We start from the raw sequence: 25,654 nt of genomic DNA on the forward strand, positions 1-25,654 counted from the left end.
TTGCCCAGGGTCACACAGCCAGTAAGTGTTAAGTGTCTGAGGCTGAATTTGAACTCAGGTACTCATGACTCCAGGGCTGGTGCTCTATCTGCTGTGCCATCTAGCTGCCCCAAACCCTGACCTTTAAAAAAAGGAATATGGGGGAAATGCTTTCTAATATTTCTTCTTTGTGGTCAAACTTGTTCTTTATGATTAGTAGCATTCAACGTTCAAGTCTGATTGTTTTGTGGTAGTGTTATTTCTATTTACACTATTGTAGTCCTAGCTCTTCTTATTTCATTTTGCATCATTTCATGTAAGTCTTTCCATGCTTCTCTGTACTTATGTTGGTTTTCCTTACAGCACCATTAACATGTCATTATACTCACTGTTTAGCTATTCCTCAGTGAAAGGGCATCTCCTCTTTCCAGTTCTTTGCTACCATAAAAAGTGCTGCTATAGATTTGTTGGTGTATATGGAGTACCCCTCCCATTTTTTTCTGACAAACATTGTTTATGAATGTGTCAGAATATGATTTTTTCCTCAACTCTTGAGTCAAACCAGCTGAGCCAGGGTATAATGATCTCTTGTTGCATCCTCCCCTCCTCCATAAAACTGAAGAAAGAAAAGGAATCATCACCATCATATTTTTAATGAACTTCCCCTCTATTCTAGCCAGAAATGATCTGTCTAGCCTTATAAATTCCCCAGAATTTTATTTGTATATTTATTTGCTTGCTATTATTTATGTTTTATTATTTGTATGTAATTATTGTTTAGTTGTATACAGTCTATTTTGTATTCTATTTATTTCTGCACACATTCTAACTCCCCTACTAGGCTACAGGCTCTATGAAGTCAAGAGCCATGTTTATTTTTGTCTTCTCTCACCATGTACTTCTAATGCTGCCTTGCCCCTATTAGAGTCTCAATAACTGTTTAACTGGATGAATCAAGTGACTTAGAATGAGGCTAGCTGCTTTTCAATAATACCATCATTAAAACTGTACTTTTATTAACTTGCAAGCAAATTCACTCATAGTGAGTCAATTTAGAATAAAAGTGCTAGTCCCCTTTCTTAGTCTACTCGTTTATCAGGCATATAAATACCAGAACATGTAGCTTCCGTGCAAAAACTGTGTAGATGATGTCACCAGGGACCATGTCAAAAGCAAACTACAAAGTAGAAATGTTGTACCTAAAAAATGAAGTCATGAAGCAAACCGGTATGACTGGACAGTAGATAGTGCTGCCTTTGTTTTATAGCCCAGCAGCTCCAATGTAATTGATGAATAATTTGTAGGAGGACACAATCATGCCTTTCAACTGAAGGACTATAGAAGAGCTCCAGCCTGAGTGATGGACTGTTTCCAGTCAAGAATATGGAGTTCTAAATGCTTGCTAAGTACATAAAATGCAGCTGCAATGAGGTGATTGGAACTCAAAAGCAAATTCAAATTGGAATTTCACTTAAAGTACTCAAAATAATATTTGCAATGTGGCTCTTTTATTTTCAAGTTCACTTGTGGACATCTATTTAAAAAGAGTATAGTGAGGTGACAAGATTACTTTTGGTTTTATATCTTCTGGGAAAATATTCTATGAATGTATAGTTTGTAGGTTTAAAGTTACTTTTTATTCCAGTGACTACTGGTACTGAAGTTAAATAGTTACATGCATAGAATAATTTGCGGTTACAAATGCTTTCATGCATCACATCTTATTTGATTCTTACTGCCAATGAGCAAGCATTGTAATCTTGTTTTGGGAGATTAGAATTCAAATGAACTCAGTAAACTTCTATTAAGCATCTGTCAGTTACTCTACTGGGTATGAGGGATACATATGTTAAAGAGAGAGAGAGAGAGACTCTACCCACTAGGAGGTTTCAGCCTTCAAAAACTCAGAGATTATATAAAGTCAATTAGGTGGCATAATGCATAGATTGCTGGCCTTGACATTAGGAAGATCAGAGTTTGAATCTTCTCAGAACCTGAGTAAGTCACTTACCTTTGTTTACCTCAGTTTTCTTTTCTGTAAAATATATTTAATAATGTCATCTGCCTCACAAGGTTATTGTGATCAACTGAGATAATATAGTGTTATATAATGTTAGCTTAAGGTATTATTGTTATTGTTATAATTTGTCTATAATAAGGAGCTCGTATATAGAACTGTGAGAAGAACTCTGAACTTGGGATCTCTAGTCCAGGGCTCATTCTTTCTTTTTATGTCACTCTTATAGATTATGCTCCAATACCCCAGTGGCCCATGATCTCATCAATATGAGTATTTCCTCCATCAATGTATAACAGCCATTTACACCTCTGCCTCCTTTATAACTTTCACCTGTATCTTATTAATTTGTCATGAGTGGTAGAGAAGCCTTCTTTTATTCTTTTGGATTCACAAAGACACCTGTAAGGCTATCCATTAGTTAATCTTGCTATGTATTTGATTATAGATCAGAGGTCCTTAAACTTTTTTTTTATCATGGACTGTTTGGATCTCTGGTGAAGCCAACAGACCCCCTTCTCAAAATAATATGGTTTTTTTTTGAAGTGCAAAAAAAGATACATAAGACTGAAAAGGAAACAAATTACACTGAAATATAGTTATCAAAATATTTTTAATGTTCCCAGGCTGCAATCTAATGATTTTTGTTATAAATTTAAAATTGTGCCCATATTAATTTTTAAAGTTTTTCTTTGTGTTCGTATATATACATGTGTATATACATACATATATTTTCATTACCATACATGTAAAATTTGGAAACTATATTGTTCAAATCTCATTAATTTTGAAAAAGCTTTCCTTATCTTGTTAGAAATAAGTAACATATTAAATTCAACTTTTGGGAGAGTTTTCTCACAATTTGAATTGAAGTCACTAAAGAAATTGAAAATAGCTTGTAAGTACTAGAAATTATGAAAGTCAACAGATAATGGCAAAGAAGTCTCCTCCTTGGTGGAAAGAATCAAGCTGCAACTTCATTGTCATTTGGAAATTCATTAATCAACAAGCATTTATTAAGCACTTTTATGCTAGGTACTGTTCTAGGTGCTGGAGATAACAAATAAAAAGAATAAAACAATCCCTTCCCTGAAGGACTTTAATTCTATCTAGTAACTTCAAAGGAACTTGCTTATCCAACCTACTTTTTCCTGTGTGTGGAAGATAATTAGGTTTTATGCCTTGATTGAAATTAATTTTGATAGAAGACAGTTGATAGACTCAACCTATAATTAGACTGACTTCTCTTAAAAGCAGCATATTCCCAAGCCTTTAAACTTGTATTTGGTGGGGGCAGCTAGGTGGCACAGTGGATAAAGCACTGGCCCAGTGGATAAAGCACTGGCCCTGGATTCAGGAGGACCTGAGTTCAAATCCAGTCTCAGACACTTGACACTTACTAGCTGTGTGACCTTGGGCAAGTCACTTAACCCCCTTTACCCTACAAAAAGCCAAACAAACAAAAAACTTGTATTAGAATCATCATAAATATAATGATGTGCGATATCACACTTTACAGTTTGCAAACTGCTTCACAACAGTCATGAGTAGTACACACCTCATATTCATTGGAGATCATCTTGAGTGCCTTTAGACCAGTGACAAAAGAGGACTCCCTGCTTCTTTAGTAACCCTATTAAAATTAAATAAAGAGACTGCCATATTATCTTGTCCCTTTAACTGAGAAATCAATGATCAAATCACATATAATAAGTTGGTGCAAAAAATAGTAGTTGAAGTACATGTATATTTGAGATCTGTTTCCTATTAGGTTTCTTCAATATTCTGGAAAGGCTCATGAATGGAATTAATTTTTCAAGTTAAATGTTTCAAGGCCTTAAACAATACTACAAATATTACATAAATTTAATTCTATAATAGGAATACAGAGACATTATAATAGAAAATCCTGATGACTATTCATTCCTTAAAATGATAGAGCAAGAAGAACCTGCTGGAACTAGGTTTCCTCCTACTTAGCCTCCAGGAGTTCTATTCGGTCCAGCCCTGGTGAGGTTTGCCATAGGTCAAACCTCTAAAACACTATAACTGCTCTGTTCTTTATGTTTGTGTCTCATATTTGAAATGTAATGTCTTGTTTGCTCAGTAGGCCATCCAGCCCGGACACAGCTCCGTGGTTTGGCCTTTTTCTGTTGCTTGTCTGCAGGTGTGACCTTATTTGCCTATATAGCAAGTTTTACATTTGTAAATATAACTTCTGTTGCATTTTACCTCTTTGATTTTTCAAAGACGGAAGTCAGAAAGCAAGTAGATTGTTAAACTGTTCAGGATTCCAAATCTTTGCAAAATATCACTGATTTCCTTCATAAGGCAAGGATTCTTAACCTTTTTTATTTTGCATATCATGGACCCCTTTGGCAGCCTGGTGAAAGCTATCAGTTCTTCAGATGATGTATATAAATGGATAAAATAAAATACAGAGAAAAATAATCATTTTAGATAGTTCTCAAAATATTTTTTAAATCAAATTTATAGACTCAAGCTAAAAAAAAAACCCATTTGCCCTAAGTAGATAAATATACTTTACAGACTTTTTCAGGTGCACAGAGTATTTGAGATGCCAATGGGACAGTATCCTCAAAGCAAAGCTGAGGAAACTTAAATGAGGAAGTGTCATATTGTAGATTTTGTGTCTAATTCCCTTGTCAATGTAAGTGCTAGATCAGACTCAAGATCTCTTTATTGCCAATTCAGTAGAGACTGAAATTAGCTTACTTGTGTTGGTATGGCTAAGGCTAACATAAAGCTGATTTTCTCAGCAGTTTCATTTGTACTAACGAAGTAGAAGTAGGGTTTTTTGTTTGTTTTTAAAGCAGAGTAAGCTAAGTAGGTTTGGAAACACAGTTAACAGATATATTAAATAAATGAAATTTTTTCTTTCTTTTTTTTTTCTGGCCAGAACCACACGTTATAGTTGTACAGTACATTCCATAACCTGACTTCAGTAATATTCAGAGAAGACAATTAGTATTGTTGGCTAAGTAAGGACATTTCTATGTATAGTAGGAATGTCCCACAGAAATTAGGGTGTTTGAGGACCATTAACTCTTCCCACATTCAACTTTTGTTGACAGTCCCTTAGGGATGAATTCTAGTGATTGTATTGATTTGGAAGATGTCTGTGTCTGTAATATTTATTTACTATTTTCCTTTACACTTCCCTCTTTTTAAAAAGTGCCTAGATGGTGTTCATTTTGGGGGATTTGGATTCATAATAAATTTTTCACAGGATAAAATACATAATCTTTATTTGTCATTTAAACCTCTTGGCAATCTTCCCTCATTCTACCTTTCCAATCTCTTTACACTTTATTTCCCTCTACATACTCTATGTGACCATCTTCCCTCATATACTTGTGGTTCCTTGTACACTGTACCACATCTTCCAACTTTTCACTGGCTGTACCTTCTTCCTGCAATAATCTTCTTTTTTACTTCAGCCTCTTAGCTTCCACGACTTCTCTCAAGACTCAAATCAAATCCTACTTTCTTCAGTGGAACTCTTTTCTTCTCTTCTCCCCTCCACTGCCTTCTCTCTGAGATTATCTTCCATGTATTCTGTAAATATCCTGTATGACATGTCTCTCCCATTAGTGTGAGTTCCTTAAAGACAAGAACATATAGATTTTTGCTTTTCTCTGTATTATTAACACAGTTCTCAGCCTGTAAGTACTTATTAAGTACATGCTGATTATAGAATGAATTTCCTTCAAAACTGAGAGAAAAATAAACTTGCATATGAGGTGAATAGAATAGTAATGACTTCTTGTAGATTCAGCTCAGATTGGAATCAGATGGGTAGAGAATTTTCAAGTAAAGTTCATTTTGTAACAATTTACCTTTAAAAACGCAAGTAGGTTTTCTAACAAAAGCTTTTAATGTTTTAGGTTTGTAAGTTAAATGAGAGTTTAAATGTTTCTTTATTGTAAGCTATTAATTTCTAAAAGTAATTTTCATTAGTGATGAAGTAATCCGAAGTAATGAGACAGATGGCATTTTTAAACATGTTGAGACTCACATGTAAAATGGAAAGTTTTACTAAGAATCCATTCTGTCTTTGCTTTTTTTGGTCATCAACAATAAGCAGTGTTTTTCTCCTTAGATGTTTCCTACTACCAAAGCTGTTTATATGAAAAAGTGTCCTGTTATGGACAAAATGACATCAGTCTTGTCTATACTTTGCTCACTCCAAGCTTTGGATCTTTTTTTTTTCATGCTTCCATTTATATGCACAGACCTGAGTTTTTTGGATGCCCTCAAATTAAAGGCTATTTTGGAAAGTTTGGCACAAGTTAGATGCTCCTTATCCAGTTAAAAGTCAATTCTCAATTAGCTAAACTAACTACTGGAGGGTATGTGGATAAACTCCAAATCTTTAATTACTGATTTATACTTACATATTCTACTTTCATAACATAAAATAAGCAGTAACATTAAATCATTAAAATTAACTTTACCTATCAACTTTAAATTGCTAATAGGACAAGGAATGATCAGAAGCTTATAAGAAGGCATGAGCATGTATAGTTTTCTCCTGAAAAAATGAAGGATTTCCTGTTTATATGTTATAATTTAAGCCCCAAATATGACTAACATCAACATTAATCATATTGTGGATTCAAGAAGTCAAAATTTCATTTAGCCAGCTTATGATAATATCAACTTTATGTCATGTGTTAAGACTCTCTGGTTAATCTATTTTTAATTGTGGCTTGTAATATTACCTGGTTAATGGCAGTAGTCATTCAATCTATATTACAGCTATGACTTAATCCACTTGAAAATAGCTTCTCTAAAATTACCAAGTTTAACAAGAAATAGTATTTTAGTCACTTGTAATTGCCCCAAACTTTACCCAAAGTTAGCTGTTCAGTTGACATATCTAATTTCAGCAAATCAGATTAATCATTCTATTCCTGTCTCATGCTAGCTGCAAGTGACGTGACAGTAGCCGTCTGGTGTTCTTTTGTCCACCATGCCATGGGTCCTGCCATGTCAGTTTGTGATATTTAGGCTCTTAAAGTAGTCTGTGGTCTCATGTGCTCTGGCTGTAATTTCCATAACCTCTTAGAGTTAGATTTTGATAACATTGTGCATTTCTTCATTACCTTTTTTCAAAAAGGCTAGTAAATTATTGGAATGTTGTAAATATAGAAAGTGGTATAGTGGGTGGAGTCAGGAAAACTGATTTCAAATCCAGCCTTAGAAACTGACTACCTGTGTAATCCTAGGCAAGTCTTTTAACCTTTCTTTGCCTATAATAATAGCACCTCTCCACACCCCCCCCCGGGTTGTTAATGAGATAAAGTGCTTAGCACAGTGCCTGGCACATAGTAAGTGCTATAAAAAATTAGCTTTTATTATACAGTATATCAGGATTTCAGCAAACTATTTCAAAAAAAGTTTTTTCTTATGTTTTCTCATGAACAAGGTGGAAAAATATGGCTTGTTTGATAATGTAGTCAGGTTGATTCTTAGGTGGTTGAACTGAATGCCCTGTGTTAATTAAAATACATTTTAACCTGAAAAGAGGCCAATAATTGCATGCCTCAAAAGTCTTTTCTTAGCCATGTTTTGATGAACTTTATGGTTTAATCAATTATTTGAGTGGAGACATTAATGTTAATGGCACACTTCTTAGATTTGTGGATAAATGATACAAAACTCATACATTCAGTGGCAGAATCAGGGTACAAAAATAATTCAGAAACAGAGCTATACTGAACTAAATTAAACAAGTTGAAGCTTAATAGGGGTAAATATAAAAATGATGCAATTAATGTAAAACATAATCAACATATGAAGTATAACAGGAGTCTTGACAAGACAAAAACATGTGAATGAGGAATTTTACTTTAATGTAAGCTCACTGTAAATCAGAAATTTAAAGTGGCCATCCAAAAAACTTACTGTTACTTTGGATTGTATTAATAGATATCGCTAAGATTAAAGGGCAGGTAATGGTCCCAACTGTACCCTACATTGGATTCCCTATCAAATACTTTTTTCAGTTTTGGTTGTTATACTTTGAGAGATACTAACAAACCAGATCATATCCAGTGGAAGATGATTCAGCATTATGAAGTATATGACATGACAGCCAAGAAAGTGATGGCAACCTTATACTGCCCTAGAAAAGGAATAACTTGGGACACCTGGGTGGTACAGTGGATAGAGCACTGACCCTGGAGTCAGGGGGCCCTGAGTTCACATCTAGCCTCAGATACTTCCTAGCTGTGTGACCCTTGGCAAGTCACTTAACTCCCAATTGCCTCTCTCACCCCCATAAAAAAGCATAACAACATAACAACATCCCAAATCTGCCCTCAACAAATCATGTCTAGAGTTTAAAGTTCAGTTCTGGACACTACATATTAGAGTGCTGCACAGTGCCGGGAGAACTGCGATGGTGAAGTGTTTCAAGAAAATGCCATACATAAAAAGATGAATTGAAGGAAAAGGGGGAATTTAATCTAGAGAAACCTGAAGAAACCTGAGCTATATTTAAGTATATGAAAGGCTGCCATGTAGAAGAGAGATTAGGCTTATTATGTTTGGCTAGAGGGTAGAAATAGGAGCAATGGGTGGAAATTGCAAAAGGGAAAAACTTCCTAAAAATGAGGAGCTATCCAAAGTGAAATGGGCTGCTTTGGAAGGTAATGGTCCTACTTTGTTCCAGAAGGCAGAAAGAACTAAGACTAATGGGTGGAAATTATGGTGAGCCAAAATCTCTTGTCCTGTAGGGAAGAACTTTCTAAAATTGAACAATGTTCAATAAACTGAAATTATTTTCCTTTTGAGGAAGAGAGTTCTACATCATAGAAGCATTCAAGTAGTAGTTTGATCATCAAAGAGCTTTAAAAAAGAATGAGTGGATTCGTACAATGGGTAATCAGGCTAAATGTGGTTGTTCTGTCTTTCCTATTGGCATTAATTATTGCATATCACCTGTCAAGTTAACTATATTGATTGTTGTACATGTGTACATCATTGTTTCATAGGAAATTGGATATGATCCCTACCCTGCCAATATGTAGTTGGGCCCGGACAATTTTGCTGAACTAATTAATATCAAGTTGTGTTAGCTAGCCCGTCTAGGGATATGCTTGATCTGGTTTTCTACATTTTGTTCTATCTACAAATATTTAGTCAATGTTTGTTTAGATTCTGTGTCATGAGAACCATTATGAAAGGTAAATCTGAGACTCATTATTTGCAGTGGCATCAGAGGGCTGGACCAGTTGCTTTCCAGCTTCCATTTGAATTATCTAAACAAAAATGAGTAAACTGGTGAAGAAAGATGTTGATCACCCACAAATTCCATACTATTGTAGGAACTTTATTCATTTGCCAATGCTCAGCTCATTTACTGGTAAATGATTCATTTCAGAAAGAGTACAATAACATCCCAATTGTGGAGGGAGAAGAGCTCCCCAACATCTATCTTTCCCAGTATTATTAGACATTTGGTACTATAAGTAGCACTGTGTGTGTGTGTGTGTGTGTGTGTGTGTAGGGGTGTATCACTGAAAACGAGACAAGTATCAGAGTAGATGGCTGAGTGAAATTATGAAATAAGGTTGTTTCTCTTTAGAATGTTTTTGCTAGGGATCATTTACTCCATGTCTGTTTTAGCTCTCAAATGTCATTCATCTACCTGAATTGTCTGAAGTAGAATGATAATCAGAAAACTTGTGTAATGTCGCATATCCTATTTGATGAGACTTCAGAGCCCTTTTGATACTAATGTATACATTCTAATTCCACAGGTAGCATGGTAGAGTAGTAAGAGACTAGCCTTAGGGTCAGAACACTTAAGGTTCCGGTCTTAGCTGTGTCACTCTGACCTTTTACCCATCATTTAGCCTTGGTTCCCCTATTTGTAAAATGGGACTATTACACTATTTGTCTCAGTAAGCATTTACAAACAAAGCACTATGTAAAAAGCAATCTGTTGGGATTTTTCTTAACTTTGTGGTTTGTTAGTCTTCTTTGTGATCCCATTTGGGATTTTCTAGGCAAAGATACTGGAGTGGTTTGCCATTTCCTTATCTACCTCATTTTACACATGAGGAAACTGGGACAAACAGGGTTAAGTCACTCGCCCAAGGTCACACAGTATCTGAGACCAGATTTGAACTCAGGTTTTCCTGACTCCAGGCTCAACACTCTATCCACTGTACAACCTAGATGTCCCATTGAAGAGACTACTGTGGGACAAACTACCTAATGACTTATGGGCTAAATGGTAAGGGTTGAGAAAAACTATGGTCCACAGCCTTGAAAGAGCTGCCTGGTGACCTTTAATCATGATGTTTACCCAAAGGAGAGGATAAAGGAAAAAAATATTTATTAAATGCTAATCATTGTACTAAGCATTTTAGAAATATTACCAATATTATCTCATTTGATAAAAGACAAAAGAGCTATTCATTTATTAGAGTTGGTGGTAAAGCAGGATGTACAATTAAAGTACAGTTGTGTGTGTGTGTGTGTGTGTGTGTATGTAGATATATGCCAAATAGATTGTTTCGACCTTATTTCCAAAGAGGCAGTACCCACTCACCAGGACAGATAGTTTAATTAAGGATTTCTGCCTTCCTGAATTATTTGTGCATGCATATATTTCCTACATGCTTTTGTAAAAACAAATAACTAGATTAAATTTTGTATATTTTATCATAATTTTGTTTTCCTTCTAAATGCAGAATATGGTAAAACTATTATTCCAACAACCAAGTTTCTCTCTGTTGAAAGCAGCTAAAATACATCTCTGTCTTTATTTATCCTTTGGGACCTGAAATTCCTTTCCAGAAGGATAATAAAGAATGTGGTATTTGCTTGTTGCAGTGAGGTGCTAGGATGAGTGGGTGGAGTAAAAACAAAAATTTCTGTTTTAGAAAAGCAGAAAGAAACAAAATATAGATTTTCGAATCTGTATTCAAAATTTTGTTTATATATACACACATATGTAGCATATATTCTGGCATTTAATACTGGTAGTTTAGGCTTTTTCTTACAGATTTTAGATTATTAAATATTATATTTAACTATCTAAGCTTGTGGGTAAAAAATACAGAATATTTATAAAACCAAACACATTTTGGAGAAGGAATTTTTTGTGTTGGTGTAGTCACTGAAAACGTTTTCATAAACCACATGTATAAACCCCATATATATATATGTATAATCACATATAAAAATACATACATGCATACATCTGTGTGTATGTAGCTTTGAGGACATTTTGAAACAGATTTTCCAACATTCACAAGATAGCTACGTCTGAGGAAGAAGTAGTCATCTTTGAAAGCTATGCTAACTCAACACCAGTTATTTAACTGAATTAGCAATTTCCTTAAATAATATGTTCTTAACGTAACAGTTTAAATTTATGTACTTTCTTTCAAGGAAATGCTTTTGTCTTTAGAGTAGCTTAATGATGGACAGTATTTATTTATTGCCCATTGTGGGCAAAACAAATTAATATATGTGAGTGGATTCACTTGAGCAAACAGTTATTCAGTGTATAATATGCACATAGTAATTCACTTAAGTGCTAAGGGGATAAAGGTGAGAAAATGACAAAGCTAATAAATTAATAAGCATTTATTAAGTGCTTACTGTGTGCCAGCTATTGTATTACATTCTGGAGGCTACAAAGACCAAAATAAAAGGGTCCTTGGCTTCAAAGTACTTCCATTCTAATGGGGAAAACAATATGAACATATATACAAGTATCTATCTATACACACATTTGTGTATATATGTATGTGTGTATATGTGTGTATCTATCTATCTCATATACAATGAATGCAAGATCATTTCATGAAGGAGGGTGCAAATAGCTGGGGAGTCCCTTCCTCCAGGAGTGCATACTCTTTAGAACAAGTGATAAGATATATTTAAAAGGAAGTAAGTATGGTCTAGAATAGAATGTGATGCATGAAGTCTAGAAACATGGTAGAAGAAAAAATTTAGAAGGAGGAGATTTGGGAAGATCTCACAGAAAAAGTGGGACCATAGTTGATCCTTAAAAAAAAAAAAGAAGAGTTAAATAAAGAGAAAGGTAGAGCGAAAACACTGTAGGTTTGGGGGAATGGCCTGCAAGAATTAATGGAGCCGAGTTTGAGATTGGGGAACAGTTTCCACAAAGGAAATAGGACAAGATAAAGCAGCAAACATACCCTGAAGCCAAAATGCAAGGGGCTTGAATACCAAGCTGAGAAATTTTTTGTGGAGTTAACTTCATAAAACTAAATTATGTATTTATTTTAATAAAGTTACAAAATTTTGAAAGTAGCTCAAATTATATTCCTCCTATCAAGTTACTTTAATGAAAAAAAACAATATCTTGAAATCTTAGGAATACTGACAAAGGCTACAAGATGTATGTGAAATTGCTTATTATATGCTTATAAATTTCAACTAAAATACAAAAATGCTTCCTACTTCACACTTGGCCATCCAATAGGTAATAAGGAGACACTTAAAGGTTTTGAAAAAAAGGGAGTGATGTTATCAGACATATATTGAAGGATTAATATGACATCTGTATGAAGGATGAAAAGCAGCATAGCATAGCAAATATATAACTGCTGGCTTGGAAGCCAGGAATCCCTTGACTCATACTGGTTGTGTGATCCCGAGTGATTCACTTAACTTTTCAGTGCCCCTTGTAACTCTGTCTATATAGTACAGAGAAGGTGCAAATTTATACTAATAGAAATTCCTCACCAGAAACTTTCCGGACTTATAAAAAGACAGGTGTAGTCCAAGGAAAAGAAAGAAAGGGAGGGAGGGAGGGAGGGAAGGAGGAAGGAAGGAAGGAAGGAAGGAAGGAAGGAAGGAAGGAAGGAAGGAAGGAAGGAAGGAAGGAAGGAAGGAAGGAAGGAAGGAAGGAAGAAAGAAAGAAAGAAAGAAAGAAAGAAAGAAAGAAAGAAAGAAAGAAAGAAAGAAAGAAAGAAAGAAAGAAAGAGAAAGAAAGAAAGAAAGAAAGAAAGAAAGAAAGAAAGAAAGAAAGAAAGAAAGAAAGAAAGAAAGAAAGAAAGAACCATTTCTTTTTCCAGCACCTTAAGACAAAGTATGGGTTTAATCTCTGGATGCTTTCTCTATTCCCCAGCTTCTTTTTAATATTTGTGACAGATTGGGAGCACAACATATTAAGTGCTAGATTTGAACTTTTACTTCAGACTCTTACTAGCTGGGGTGACCCTGGATAATTTCATCTATCTGAGCCTCAGTTTCCTCATCTGTAAAATGGGGACAATAATAGCATGTTTCTCACAAGATGTCTTTAAGGATCAATTGAGATAATCCATGTAAACTATTTTGCGAACCTTAAAAAGCTATATAAATATAAACTGTTATTATAATAATCAAATATTGTACTCCTTTATTTTTCTGGCAACTTGTTTGTATATATTTTTCTCTATTATGTGTTCATATTATTTATTCAATCATAAACACAACTCTATGTATTCATAACCTATATTTGAATACTCTTGATGTGTTAGACATTGCCTCTGTACTCTATTGCTGCTTCCCACCCTTGACATTCTTGTATTTGTTTGTCCACCAGTTTGGGGCTGTGCCAACTGCAGGGTGACGCTCTCCAATCCTTCTGGGATTTTCACCTCTCCATGCTATCCCAACGAATACCCAAACAGCCAGGTTTGCATGTGGACACTCCGAGCTCCAACTGGATACATCATTCAGATAACATTTAACGATTTTGATATTGAAGAAGCTCCCAACTGCATTTATGATTCATTATCCCTTGACAATGGAGAAAGCCAGACTAAATTTTGTGGAGCAACTGCCAAAGGTTTATCATTTAACTCAAGTGCGAATGAGATGCATGTGTCCTTTTCAAGTGACTTTAGCATCCAGAAGAAAGGCTTCAATGCCAGCTACATCAGGGGTATGTAAACTGAAAGAAGTGCCAGGCTTCTGCTTTTATTTAACATGTGTTATATTAAACAGACAACAGAACCCAAAGACAGACTTAAGCTCTTTTATGTGTAAGTGTATGATTTGAATTTGACTTTCAGGGCAAGTATGTGTTAAAAGTACACAACATATAGATATTATATGTTTGTTTCCAGGATTTGGATACAGTAGGATTGTATTACTTTAGATTGTTTAGATGTAGAAGACATAAAGACTATTTGGAATACAGGCAAGATATGTTCTCTGTTAGTAATTAGGTCTTTGTAATTATAACATTAACTCAGCAGTCAATTTAAAACACTCACACTTGTGGATTACTTTTTGATTTTTGGAATGCTGCTCTTTCAAGATTTATACTAGGGTACAAGTATAGAAATGTGAGCATGCTGATTTTGATAAGTAAGTCAGTATAAAACAACAACTTTTATATTCAGCTAATAGGTCCTGTTAGTGCCCTGACCTCCACAGTCCTCCTACTTCTTAGAATTCAATTTGGGTAATTGAACATGTACTTTCTGAGTAATCCTGGGCAAATTACTTAATCTCGCAATACCTCAGGTAATTCTCTGAGATGATAAATAACAGGACCGATGCTGATCTGGACTGGTAGAGGAAATTTTCTTTTAGTCATCGGTAAAATCACAAGTCCAATTAAAAAAAAAGATTAAATTATTTTCTGTTCCAAAAAGAATTACAAAGTATCATAATAATCTATAGATTAAAGTAAGTATTATGGCTTCTAAATATAAGAATCTTTTGAGACTTTTGGCTTTAGAGAAAGAAAAAAAATCATCAACAACTTTTGAAATAATTTCATGATGAACCTCACATAATCAGAGCAAAATACCTCAAATTCTCAAGGGAGGCGATGTCTTCAGTATGGTATGCTATTTTATTTACCAAAGCACATATGTGGCTTCTTGAAAATTACTCATATCTAATATGGTGACATGCCCTCAAAGTATATTTTAAACTGTGATCCTAGTTTCTTGAAAATGAAATGGAGTTGATTTTCTTCTTTGCAGCTGGGAGTGTCTTAATAAACATGGAAGGAAGAAAGCCCTGTTTTCAACTCCTAGACCCTTTAATTTTATGCAGTTTTATGCCTACCTTAAGAAAAAACATATGCTTATGCCAATGAAAAACTGCAAGGAGGCCATGTTAGGATAGCAGTTAGAAACTCAACTCTTTGCTTTCATTTATCTCTCCTACCGACCTCAGGGGCCACTGATGCTGTTCTCAGCCCTTTACAACATATGTATGACAGATTTATTCTTCAGAATTTCCAGCCTTCTCATCCATCCCTTATTAGAAAGAAAACTTGACTTTGTTGCTATTTAAATGGCAAAGTTTTATTTTTATTTTATTTTATTTATTTTTTTTTTGCGGGGCAATGAGGGTTAAGTGATTTGCCCATGATTACACAGTTAGTAAGTGTCTAGTGTCTGAGGCCGGATTTGAACTCAGGTTCTCCTCAATCCAAGGCTGGTGCTTTATCCAGTGTGCCACCTAACTTCCCAAGGTTGATAATCCCATCCTCCATTTTTGAACTTCGAATTGTAATGGCAGTTGTTCTAGCATCGAAGTGAGCCAATAAATAAAACAACATTAAAAAGATAATGTTTTAGAAGAAGGAAAATATTCAGAGGATGCTAGACAAAATGCTAGATGGAAGATGCTTATTTTTACTTATCCCAATGCAAATGCCTCTGTTAAAAATTATTGTTATGAACCCTAGCCCAATCCAAGTAAATTTTGATTGTCTACAATTTAATTATCTGCACCAAATTGGATTGAAATCTAAGGAGAGAAAGATTCAGAATCTGAAAACCTAACATTGATTTGATAACTTATTACTACCTCTGTAGCTTTGGCCAAGTCAGTTCACCTCTTTAGTCTTCAGGGACAGACTGTAGAAAAGGAATTATAGTGTTTTGGGGGTTTTTCTGTCTGACTCTAGAGGATATATCTAAGGACAGGTGGAAGTGACCAAAAAAAATTTCAGCTTAATATGAGGAAGAACTTCCTGATAATTAGAGTTTTCCAAAAATAGAAATGGCTTCTATTCAGTTGTTGAATACATGTAGAAGCTATCCTTGATCTACTCAAATGCAATAATCTCGTGAATTCTTTTTTGAAACCTTCCAGGATTTCTAGTTGACCCTTAGTTTGTATTGGGTCTATTGCTCAGGCAGGTGTAGAAAAACAGATTTGAAACATTGTCTTCCTTTTCTGGTCCTTCAGAAAGGTCCTTTTTCTGGTCCTTTTGCTCTTCATGCTTTCATTCAGAGGCTTCCTTTCATATTTTTTTTGTTCCCTCTCAGCCCTTCTTGAGAGAGCCAGAACTCCCCAGAGGTATTTGAATGGGAAACAGTTGAAAATTTGGTGAGGAGAGAAAAAATTACTTGATATGGCCTTTATATCTTTATTTTTCTTACCATCTCTCCAGTGCAATTTATAATAACTCCTATTTTGATTTTATAAAAAGATAGGCAAATTCTCTCAAGCTTTTCTTGTGGAAAAGATGGAGTAATATAGGATAGAACAGTTAGGTGGGTTGAGAAGCTGTAGTTTCAATGATAACATTCAACTTCATCAACTGAGACATTATCCAGTGAGCTATAGGTAGGTAGTTGTTCTAGATGATAAGATAGCTGTCACACACAAACACACTCACACAAACACCCCCTCAAGCCCGTGTCAAGATTGTTCATATTACTGATTACCCTTATCTGGGCCCTGTACAATTTATCTATATCCTTCCTAAGATGTGATATCCATAACTTGGTAAGTATAATAGATACTGGAAAATTGGCATTCATCTCAAACATATATTCAGTACTGAATGGATACTTCTGAAATCAGTGTAACAGTTGTACAAATTACACATCAGAGTAGCAACTCCCCTAAAATCCCATACTGTTTCCTTGCCAAGAATGAGATAGTGACTGCATCCATGATTTCATTGATATAGGAAACTCGTGGGTGAGGAAACTCCCTTTTACCACTGAAGCTTGACACCTTTGAGATTTTACCTGGTTAATTTTATTATACACATTATATACATACATACATACATGCATACATACATACACATACACCTGGGGTGGGCCAAAAGTCATGAAGGGGTTTTGATATTTAATAACTTTTATTTTTTGTTTTAAATTTACAATACCATAGCATCATATACAATATATCTAGGAAATGAATTTACATTACATGTGAAAAATCAAATCTTGTAAATGGTGAAAAATAAAGAAACATTAATTTTCAAAAAGTTATTAAAACACCGTGAGTTTTGGCCTATCCTGTACATGCACAAATACATGTATGTATGTGTGTATATGCATATGCATATACATACATACACATATACTGAAGAGGACTGGGAGAGAGGGAGGTAAACTTAAATAGCTGAAGACCATGCTATTTGGAAACACATAGACCAGTGTATTCATTATCTTCTCATTTCTATTTCTATTTTGATTAGTTTGGTTTTCATTAGTCTCCCTTTATGAAAGAGATCTGACTTCATTTGTTCCCAACTGAACATGTTAGCATGAAGAGAAGTGGAAATGTCTATGATATAGAGGGCACAATGGGAAGATGTAAGAAAGGCATTACATTAAAATTTTGTTTAAATTTTTTCCTCCTAATTAAAACAAGTGACTGTGGGCCAGTAAAGTTGCCTCTTTTCCCCTTTCTGAATCTTATAATACCCAAGTATAGAAACTGGCCAGAATTCTAGCCTCCCTGATCACATGTGGGTGTTTTCCACAGATCAAATATTGAAATCTGTTCGCTTGTTAGTGACTTGGCTGTTCATGGTCTTCAGGGTTTTGAATTGTGATCCAGCCAAGGCTTTGAATGAGTAGGGATTCCCTTTGTTGGGCCTCTCTGTGCTGCCTCATGTTATAAATAACTCAGCATCTACCCCTGTAGCTTGCAAATAGCTAGTGAAAAAAAGGCCTGATAGAGGTGAGCCTTAAGGCTAGGGGATTAATCCAGGGGAAATTATGCTAGAAAGAGATCATTGAAGAAAAATGGTAAAGCCCAGCATAAGAGATATTGGCAATGAGATGGCAGTAATGGTGGGATGGTCAAAGGAAGAGGTGAGAATGGCAAAGAATGAGAGAAAGCAGGGATCAAATGAATTGATCTAAAAAGCAAGGGGATCTGATATATTAGGGTTTTAGTAAGTCCCTGTTCCAAAACTAACTTGCTTCTCTGGGTTCTCTCTTTTGTTGTTGATGTGTTTTGTCCTAGTTGCTGTGTCCCTGAGGAATCAGAAAGTCATTATTCCCCAGACCACAGATGCTAACCGGGTGTCTGTTGCAAAAACTGTCTCGATTCCAGAACTCAGTGCATTCACTGTGTGCTTCGAAGCAACGAAAATTGGCAATGAAGACAATGACTGGATAGCTTTCTCCTACTCAGATGCTTTATCAACACCATTATTGAGCTTTGGAAAGGTCAAAAGGGGCTACTTCCTCTCTATCTCTGGTGTGGAATGCTTGCTAAACAAGGTGTTATTGGTAGATTCAAGTGAAGACATTTTCACAGAAAACTTTGAACAACTGTGCCTAACTTGGAACAGTTCTTTAGGCTCTGTCAGCGTGAATTTCAAAAGGAGCTATGAAACAGTTATATGCAATTCTACGATTAGCAAGGTTATTCCTGGGAATGGGAAATTGCTGCTGGGCTCCAACCAAAATGAAATTGCCTCTTTAAAAGGGGACATTTACAACTTTCGTCTTTGGAATTTTACCATGAATTCCAAAACTCTGTCCAACCTCAGCTGTAATGTGAAAGGGAACGTTGTCGACTGGCAAAATGATTTTTGGAATATCCCGACCTCAGTTCTGAAAGCTGAAAACAACCTAAGTTGTGGTAAGTATGTATAGCAAAATATCTTTCCTTCCTCAGCCCCTCCCCATTGTTGAGAAAATTTGTTTGTCTGCAATAAATTAGTGTCTGTCATTAAAAGAGAGAAAGTGTTTTTTTTTTTCTCCATAAGTATATTTGTTCTTTCTCAACTTGCCTACTTAGCTCTGCAAAATGTAATTTTTGCTATGGAGTTTGTTTGTACTTTTTTAAAGCATTTAATCAAAGCCTTCTGGTTTCATCATTCCTCACTTCCCATGTGTCACACGATATTTAGCGATCTATCATTAACATATTTATACTTCTATTTTTTAGTCAACATATGATCTAAATAAGAAACTTAATAATTATATTTAAAACAGTGGAAAGTACTAAATAGCAATAAAATCTCTTATTCTTGCCTAGAAAATATTGCTTAAGTAAAAAAGGAGGTAAGCTAATTAACTAACTGTTATTTTGAAAGTAAATCTACCTACTTTAAGTCTAAAAAAATAGATAAGATCAGTAGCCACTGAGATAATCACTTGATAGCCTTTATATATAGAAACTACTATTTTGCAAGTAATCCTTGAGATCCAGAAGGACCCAAGCTCTGTAAATAACAACAAAGAAAAGTTAACAATTTGACCTCTTATAGCATCTCTTTTTGGTTACGTTTGATATTTCACATTATAGTCTTTACTTGAAGCACAATGTCAGATAGCAGAATACAGATTATTTAAGTAAATAAAACACTGAAGTGTCCTTTTCCCACAGTATTAATTTTAAAAATACAGGCAAGGATTTATTATCTTTCTAATTGTCAGTTCTGATTAATTTTTTCCTCACCAGTAGTTTCCTCAACCAATGAAATCAGGTTGACACCATCAGTAACACTTTACATATACAGTCAACTGATTATTCACGCTAAGGGAAGGGAATGGATTTTGACTCCCCAAATAACTTCTGCTTAGATTTGAAGTGAAGTAATGCATTTATCTTAGATCAGGGGTATAACTTGAGGGAATTCACAGCACTGCAAAACAAAATAAGACCGCTGTGAAGACCTGATTCAGGGAGACCTAGAAAGTGAGAGCTTCCTGTCCCTTCCTCTACCAGACTTTCTCAGTCTGAGGAACTGATTAGCTCCTGTTGGTTGCCCTCCCATTAAGTTTATTGACTGTCTGGCCCACATTTTCTCTGCAGGAGGTAAGAAGGCAATTAAGTGATGTGACTTCAGAGGTATTTCCTGGTGGGTGGGTGGAAAGATGGTCAATTATGACCCTCTTCCAGAGAGACTCCAGAATGCTCTGAGGGCTGGGTGGTGTTCCCCCAGCTAGCCCTCCCCAATCCTGAAGTTATCAGAAGCTAAATCTTCAAATTTAAACACAGTTCATTCAGCTCATAGTAAAGCCTCTGGAGCGAGTCACTGAAGCAAGTACCTGGTGAATAAGCCAGTGTGCACTTCCTGTATTTGAGTGCCCTCTGGTTTAGATGCCTAATTTTGCCAGTTCCTTGGCAGTCATTGAAGGTCAGGGCATGAGCTACTTGGTGACTGCTTTTTGTTCCCCATAGTGACCCCCTTAAACAGATCTTTTTCTAATTCTAGTAGCCCAGAGCTTCTGTTCTTTAAGTATCCAGATTAAAAATTGGAATTCCTTTCCTGGCCCAGCCTCACACTCCTTTGTTTACTACAAAATGAGTAGGTAGGGCCAATATCATCCATAAGACTGTTCATTGTAGATGTAACTATGAAGATCAAACCAACTTCCATCTCTGTGTCTTTGAACATCCCACCCAACCATCACCATTTAATCTAAGTGCTAAAGTTCCTTCAAAGCCAAACTGAAGAACCTTATAGGAGCTTAAGTTGGAAGGGATCTTAGAACTCATTAAGTCCAAATTCCTCTTTTTGCAGATGAAGAAATAGAGACCCATAAAGCTGAAATGACTTACCACAGGTCACACAGGCAACAAATGGTAGAGCCTGGAATTGATCCTGTTTTCTGACTCCAAATCCTGTGTCCTTTCCAGTGACCTAAACCTCTTTTATTTTGTTCTTCACCCTTTGCCTAGCTCAAAATGATCTTTATCAGATTTCTTCTAGCATATTCCATGCACTTCTATTTGCACTTACCATACTTTTTCTTGTACAAGAATTTTGTGTACACATCATGGCAACCTTTTAGACTTTAATCCCTCCGTGAAAGAGGGTCTATGTCTTATTTATCCTTGTGCCTAAATGCTTTGGGTCCATTGGTGGGAGTTGTGGTATTATTTTCACTACTGCATATCAAACCTCTTCATCTAATTCTTCTTCTTTCTTCTTCTTCCTCCTCCTCCTTCTTCTTCTTCGCAATGAGGGTTAAGTGACTTGCCCAGGGTTACACAGCTAGTAAGTATCAAGTGTCTGAGGCCAGATTTGAACTCAGGTCCTCCTGAATCCATGGCCAGTGCTTTATACACTGTGCCACCTAGCTGCCCCCAAACCTCTTCATCTTCTAATTTTCATACATGGCTTTCCTTAAGTCCTCCATAGAGTATCCACTCAGTGCATAGGAGGACTCATTGGTTTCTTTTAATATCTCAGACTTACCAATGTGCCCCTTGGCTTTGTCCATCTGATAACTCTCATTCTCAATATTTGACAGGCCCCCTCCTTTCCAGCCACTGCTGTGATGTTCCAGGTCATTAGACAATTAGTACTTTGTCTTTTATGAATGGAAGCATTTGCAAAACTCTTGCTATTAATAGGAAATCCTTTTATTTGGAATTTGTAACCCATAGAACATTGGATATAATTAAGAAATATTTATTGATTGGATTGAACCAAGTTTGTATTGTCAGTAAACCCAAAGCAGAATAACCAAAGGATATCTGGTTTGGAGTTTCCATGTTTCATTTAGCAGCTTCCTTGAGACATCTCCCCAACACCTTATCTCCCTCCAACCTTACAACTGTCAACATACCCCTATGGTTTCCATATAGAAGTAAAATTTGCAGATGACTAAGTACATCAATATTGACTTCTTCTAGGGGAATGTATGTTCATATGCTCAATGGAATTCATCCCTGTTCCTTTTACAATGGTCTTCCTGAATTCAAAGTGACTTTTAATAGAAGCATTACTTTTACTTGGGGCCTGGGTTATGTTTAAACAGAAATGATGGGGAGGGAATTTCCTGCTGCTTAATGATCAGCTTTGGGAGTTGAAGGACTGTGTCAGTTATAAACTGCCAGGAAATACCTGTAGCAGAGATTATTTCAATACTTGTTAACTAAACAGAACTCCAATAAGTAAATAAATGAAATTGTGTATTATTGGTATATTAACCTTCCTACTCCCCCTATTCATTCCCCATCAAAGCATTGCTATTCACTGATTATAGAAATTCATTTCCTTAAAACTAATGATCATGCAATAACTAAAGGAGAAATAGGATTACATTCCAAACATTCCATTGAACTGGCCATGTGTGTTAAATATGCAGTTTTTATTCCAAGATCAACTCCCAATAGAAAATATAATGATTTTTCCAAGTGTGAATTATTAAAATAAATTTTGAATCTAAAAGTAAGACAGTAAAACAAAACATTTACTATTAAAATTGTGGCACGTTGGATACACTTGATGAGTCTCCCAGAGTGAGATCAACATAAAAAATTTTCAGGTATTTTAAAATCTGCATGCATTTTCACAAAGTCCTGAGGACTTCTTGAATTTTTCTGCAATTTTTATTTAGTTTAACTTTCCTCACAGTTTTGTTTTTTAAATCTCTAAATTTTTAGTTCTTTGTATGGTTCTTTGCATCTTTCTAATGATAGAAATAATTTTTCTTCAGGAATTTCTGTAGCTTAATCTCATTTTACAACATTACTCTGTGTATATGTACATATAAGTACATGTGCTCACTATATATACGTATATGTATATAAATACACACAAATGCATGTTTTCTTTAGTATACCCTGCATTATAGAAATAGATTTGTGGATATACCATCACTAAAGTTCATAAGTTAGCTAAAGTCCTTAAACTGACTAATGTCCATCATCAATCAGAAAATTAATAGATTGTATTTGTATCAGTCATTATATTCTTGACTTAAATAATTTACTAAAAAGATTGTTTTTTTCTTAAAGATTGGAGTATTTTGTCTCAATGAATTCTGAAAACTCATGTGAACCCTATTTTACTTTTTATAAAAACATTATAATGACTTATTGGATTTTTTCCCTTTAAAAATTTTGCACCTTTCTATCAGAACTCCATTCTCTGACCAGAATTGCCCAAACTAATTTAATTAAGGAACACTTTGGAGGTTTGGAAATATATTGAAGGTACCCAAACATTCCAGTCAAGGAAGTATAGAGCAGCTTAGAGACATTGCCCTAATAAGGGAGGATTAGGAAAATAGTGACATGATAAAAAATAAAAACAATACTAGCTTACATTTATAGTAGACTTTAAGGTAGACAAGGGTCTTTTCTCTCAGTAGCCCTTCGTAACTAGTGTGTAAATATTAATATTCTCATTTTATAAATGAAGAAAGCTCAGAAAGGTAGAGGGACTACTGATTCACAATCTCCCAGTTTGTATGACCTCTTACTAGTCAGAAAACCTTCTCTTGCCATCCTTTCATCCATCCATCCATCCCAACTGGCTATCATCATATCTCTTCTTTCTTTCATGGTTAAATTCCTTTGAGAAGACCATCTACAATTGGTACTTCTATTTCCTTTCTCTTACTCTCTTCTTGTCTTCAAAGTATGGTTTCCATTCTAATCACTCAACTGGAACAGCTTTTTCCAAAGTTACCAATGTTTTCTTTCTTTCTTTCTTTTTTTTTGGCAGGGCAATGAGGGTTAAGTGACTTGCCCAGAGTCACACAGCTAGTACATGTCAAGTGTCTGAGGTTGGATTTGAATCAATGTTTTCTTAATTGCCAGATCAAATTTCCTTTTCTCAGTCCACATCCTTCTTGAGCTCTCTGTAATATTGGACGCCATTGAACACTTTCTCCTTGACACACTCTTCTTTCTCAGTTTCTGTGACACTGTGTTTCTACGTTTGACTGTCCTTAGGTCTCTTTTGCTGGGTCTTCATCTAGGTAATGTCTGCTTCCTGTGGGTGTCCTCTAGGACTCTGATCTCAGCTTCTTCGCCTACATTGTTTCTCTTGGTGATCTTGTGTATTCAGTTGACATCTCCATGCACATGATTCTCAGATGTTTCATCAGTCCTAACCTTTCTTCTGAACCCTCATCTCACACATCCAGCTGCCTGTTTAACATATGGAACTGGATATCTTCTAGACATTTTAAACTATATGTCCCAAACTGAACTCATTATCATTCCCTCCAAATCCTTCCCTCTTTAATTTCTCTATTGCTATGGTAAAAGCACTACCATCCTCTCAGCCAACTTCTCAACCTAAGTGTCATTCTCAACTCTTCACTCTCTCACACACTCCATATCCGATATGTTGCAAAGAGTCCTGTCAATTCTACTTTCATTGTCTTCCCTAATACTCACACCATCCTGGGGCTGACCCTCTGCCTCACAAGTCTCTTCTCACTCTAGTTCATCCTTCACTTAGCTGCTAAACCACCCTTCCCCAGACTCAATAGACTATTGGCTCTCTGTTGCCTCCAAGAGCAAATAAAAAGTCCTCTGTTTTGCATTCAAAATCCTTCATAACCTGCCTCTCCTGCTACCTTTCCAGTCTTTTTAAACCATTCTCTTCTCTACTTACTTAGAGTCCAGTGACACTGGACTCTTTTGATATTCTTTGCACAAAACTCTATCTCCCCCTCTGTTAATTCACACTAGCTGTACCCTTGCTTGAAATTCTTTCCATCATCTCCATATCATGGTTTTCCTGGCTTCCTTCAAATCTCATTAAAAATACTTCATTATGTAAGAAGCATTTCCAGGTGCCTTTTAATTCTGATACCATCATTCTGAGATGATCTCAAATTTATTCTGTATATATCTTGCTCGGATATAGAAATTTGCATGTTGTCTCCCCCTCCTCCTTAAGGTGTGAGCTCTCGGGAGGCAAGTATTATTCTTTTTTTTCCTCCCTAGTTTTGTATCCCTAATGCTTAGTACAGTGCCTGGCAAATAAGAGGCACAGAAATGCTTCTAGACTTGACTTTATTTATTGGATTCAGAGTATAAACTCATTTATCCAGACTCTGTCTAGTGTTCTTGTGCTCTGCCCGACCGAACAAATTAAGCCTATTTTCATTTTGAACAAAATGTTGCATGTAATTTTTATGCTCTGCATTATGTGTTGCATAGCATAGAAGTTTATTTTTGACATTTTAGAAGGAAGCTATAACTTGTGTAAACATTTTCTCACGATAATTTTTTTTCATTAGTTTGTTGGACCCCAGACTGCTCCAGAAGAGCCAGGATAATGCTGTTCCAACTTAGGCCACTTTTCCCTCTAGTTAAGAAATGCTAACTCCTTTCTTTTTTCAACTTTACTAAAAGCCCAAAGAAATTCAGGTTTAGTGAGTTCAGCTTTTTATTTTTATTTTTTTAAATACCAGGACAGCCCAGAGATTTTAGCAGTTATTTTACTTCTATAAAATACTTTATTCTTTGGAATTGTTTAGTCTTCCTTTAAACAACAATTACACACAAGGATAATTTTTCCACTGAATAGGATATAAATTATATAGAACAGTTGCTTATTTTTATGAAAATAAATATCTCTTTCTCTCCCTCCTCTTCTCTCTGTCTCTCTGTCTCTCTCTCTCTCCCCTTCTCCCTCCCTCCCCCTCCCCCTCCAACTCTCCCTTCCCATCTCCT

The 25,654-nt window shown here is 35.5% G+C and overlaps 1 protein-coding gene across 1 annotated transcript in view; it reads left to right on the top strand.

Annotated features, from left to right (window-relative positions):
• Nucleotides 1-25,654, top strand: part of ADGRG6 (adhesion G protein-coupled receptor G6) — a 197,407-nt gene that overhangs the window by 79,125 nt on the left and 92,628 nt on the right. Inside the window, exons 3-4 of the mRNA XM_043963975.1 lie at nt 13,599-13,940; nt 18,236-18,859. Coding sequence (XP_043819910.1) covers nt 13,599-13,940; nt 18,236-18,859 — 966 coding nt within the window. The remainder of the gene's footprint in view (nt 1-13,598; nt 13,941-18,235; nt 18,860-25,654) is intronic.

The sequence above is a fragment of the Dromiciops gliroides genome, chromosome 4 (genome assembly GCF_019393635.1).
Source record: "Dromiciops gliroides isolate mDroGli1 chromosome 4, mDroGli1.pri, whole genome shotgun sequence".
NCBI lineage: Eukaryota > Metazoa > Chordata > Mammalia > Microbiotheria > Microbiotheriidae > Dromiciops > Dromiciops gliroides.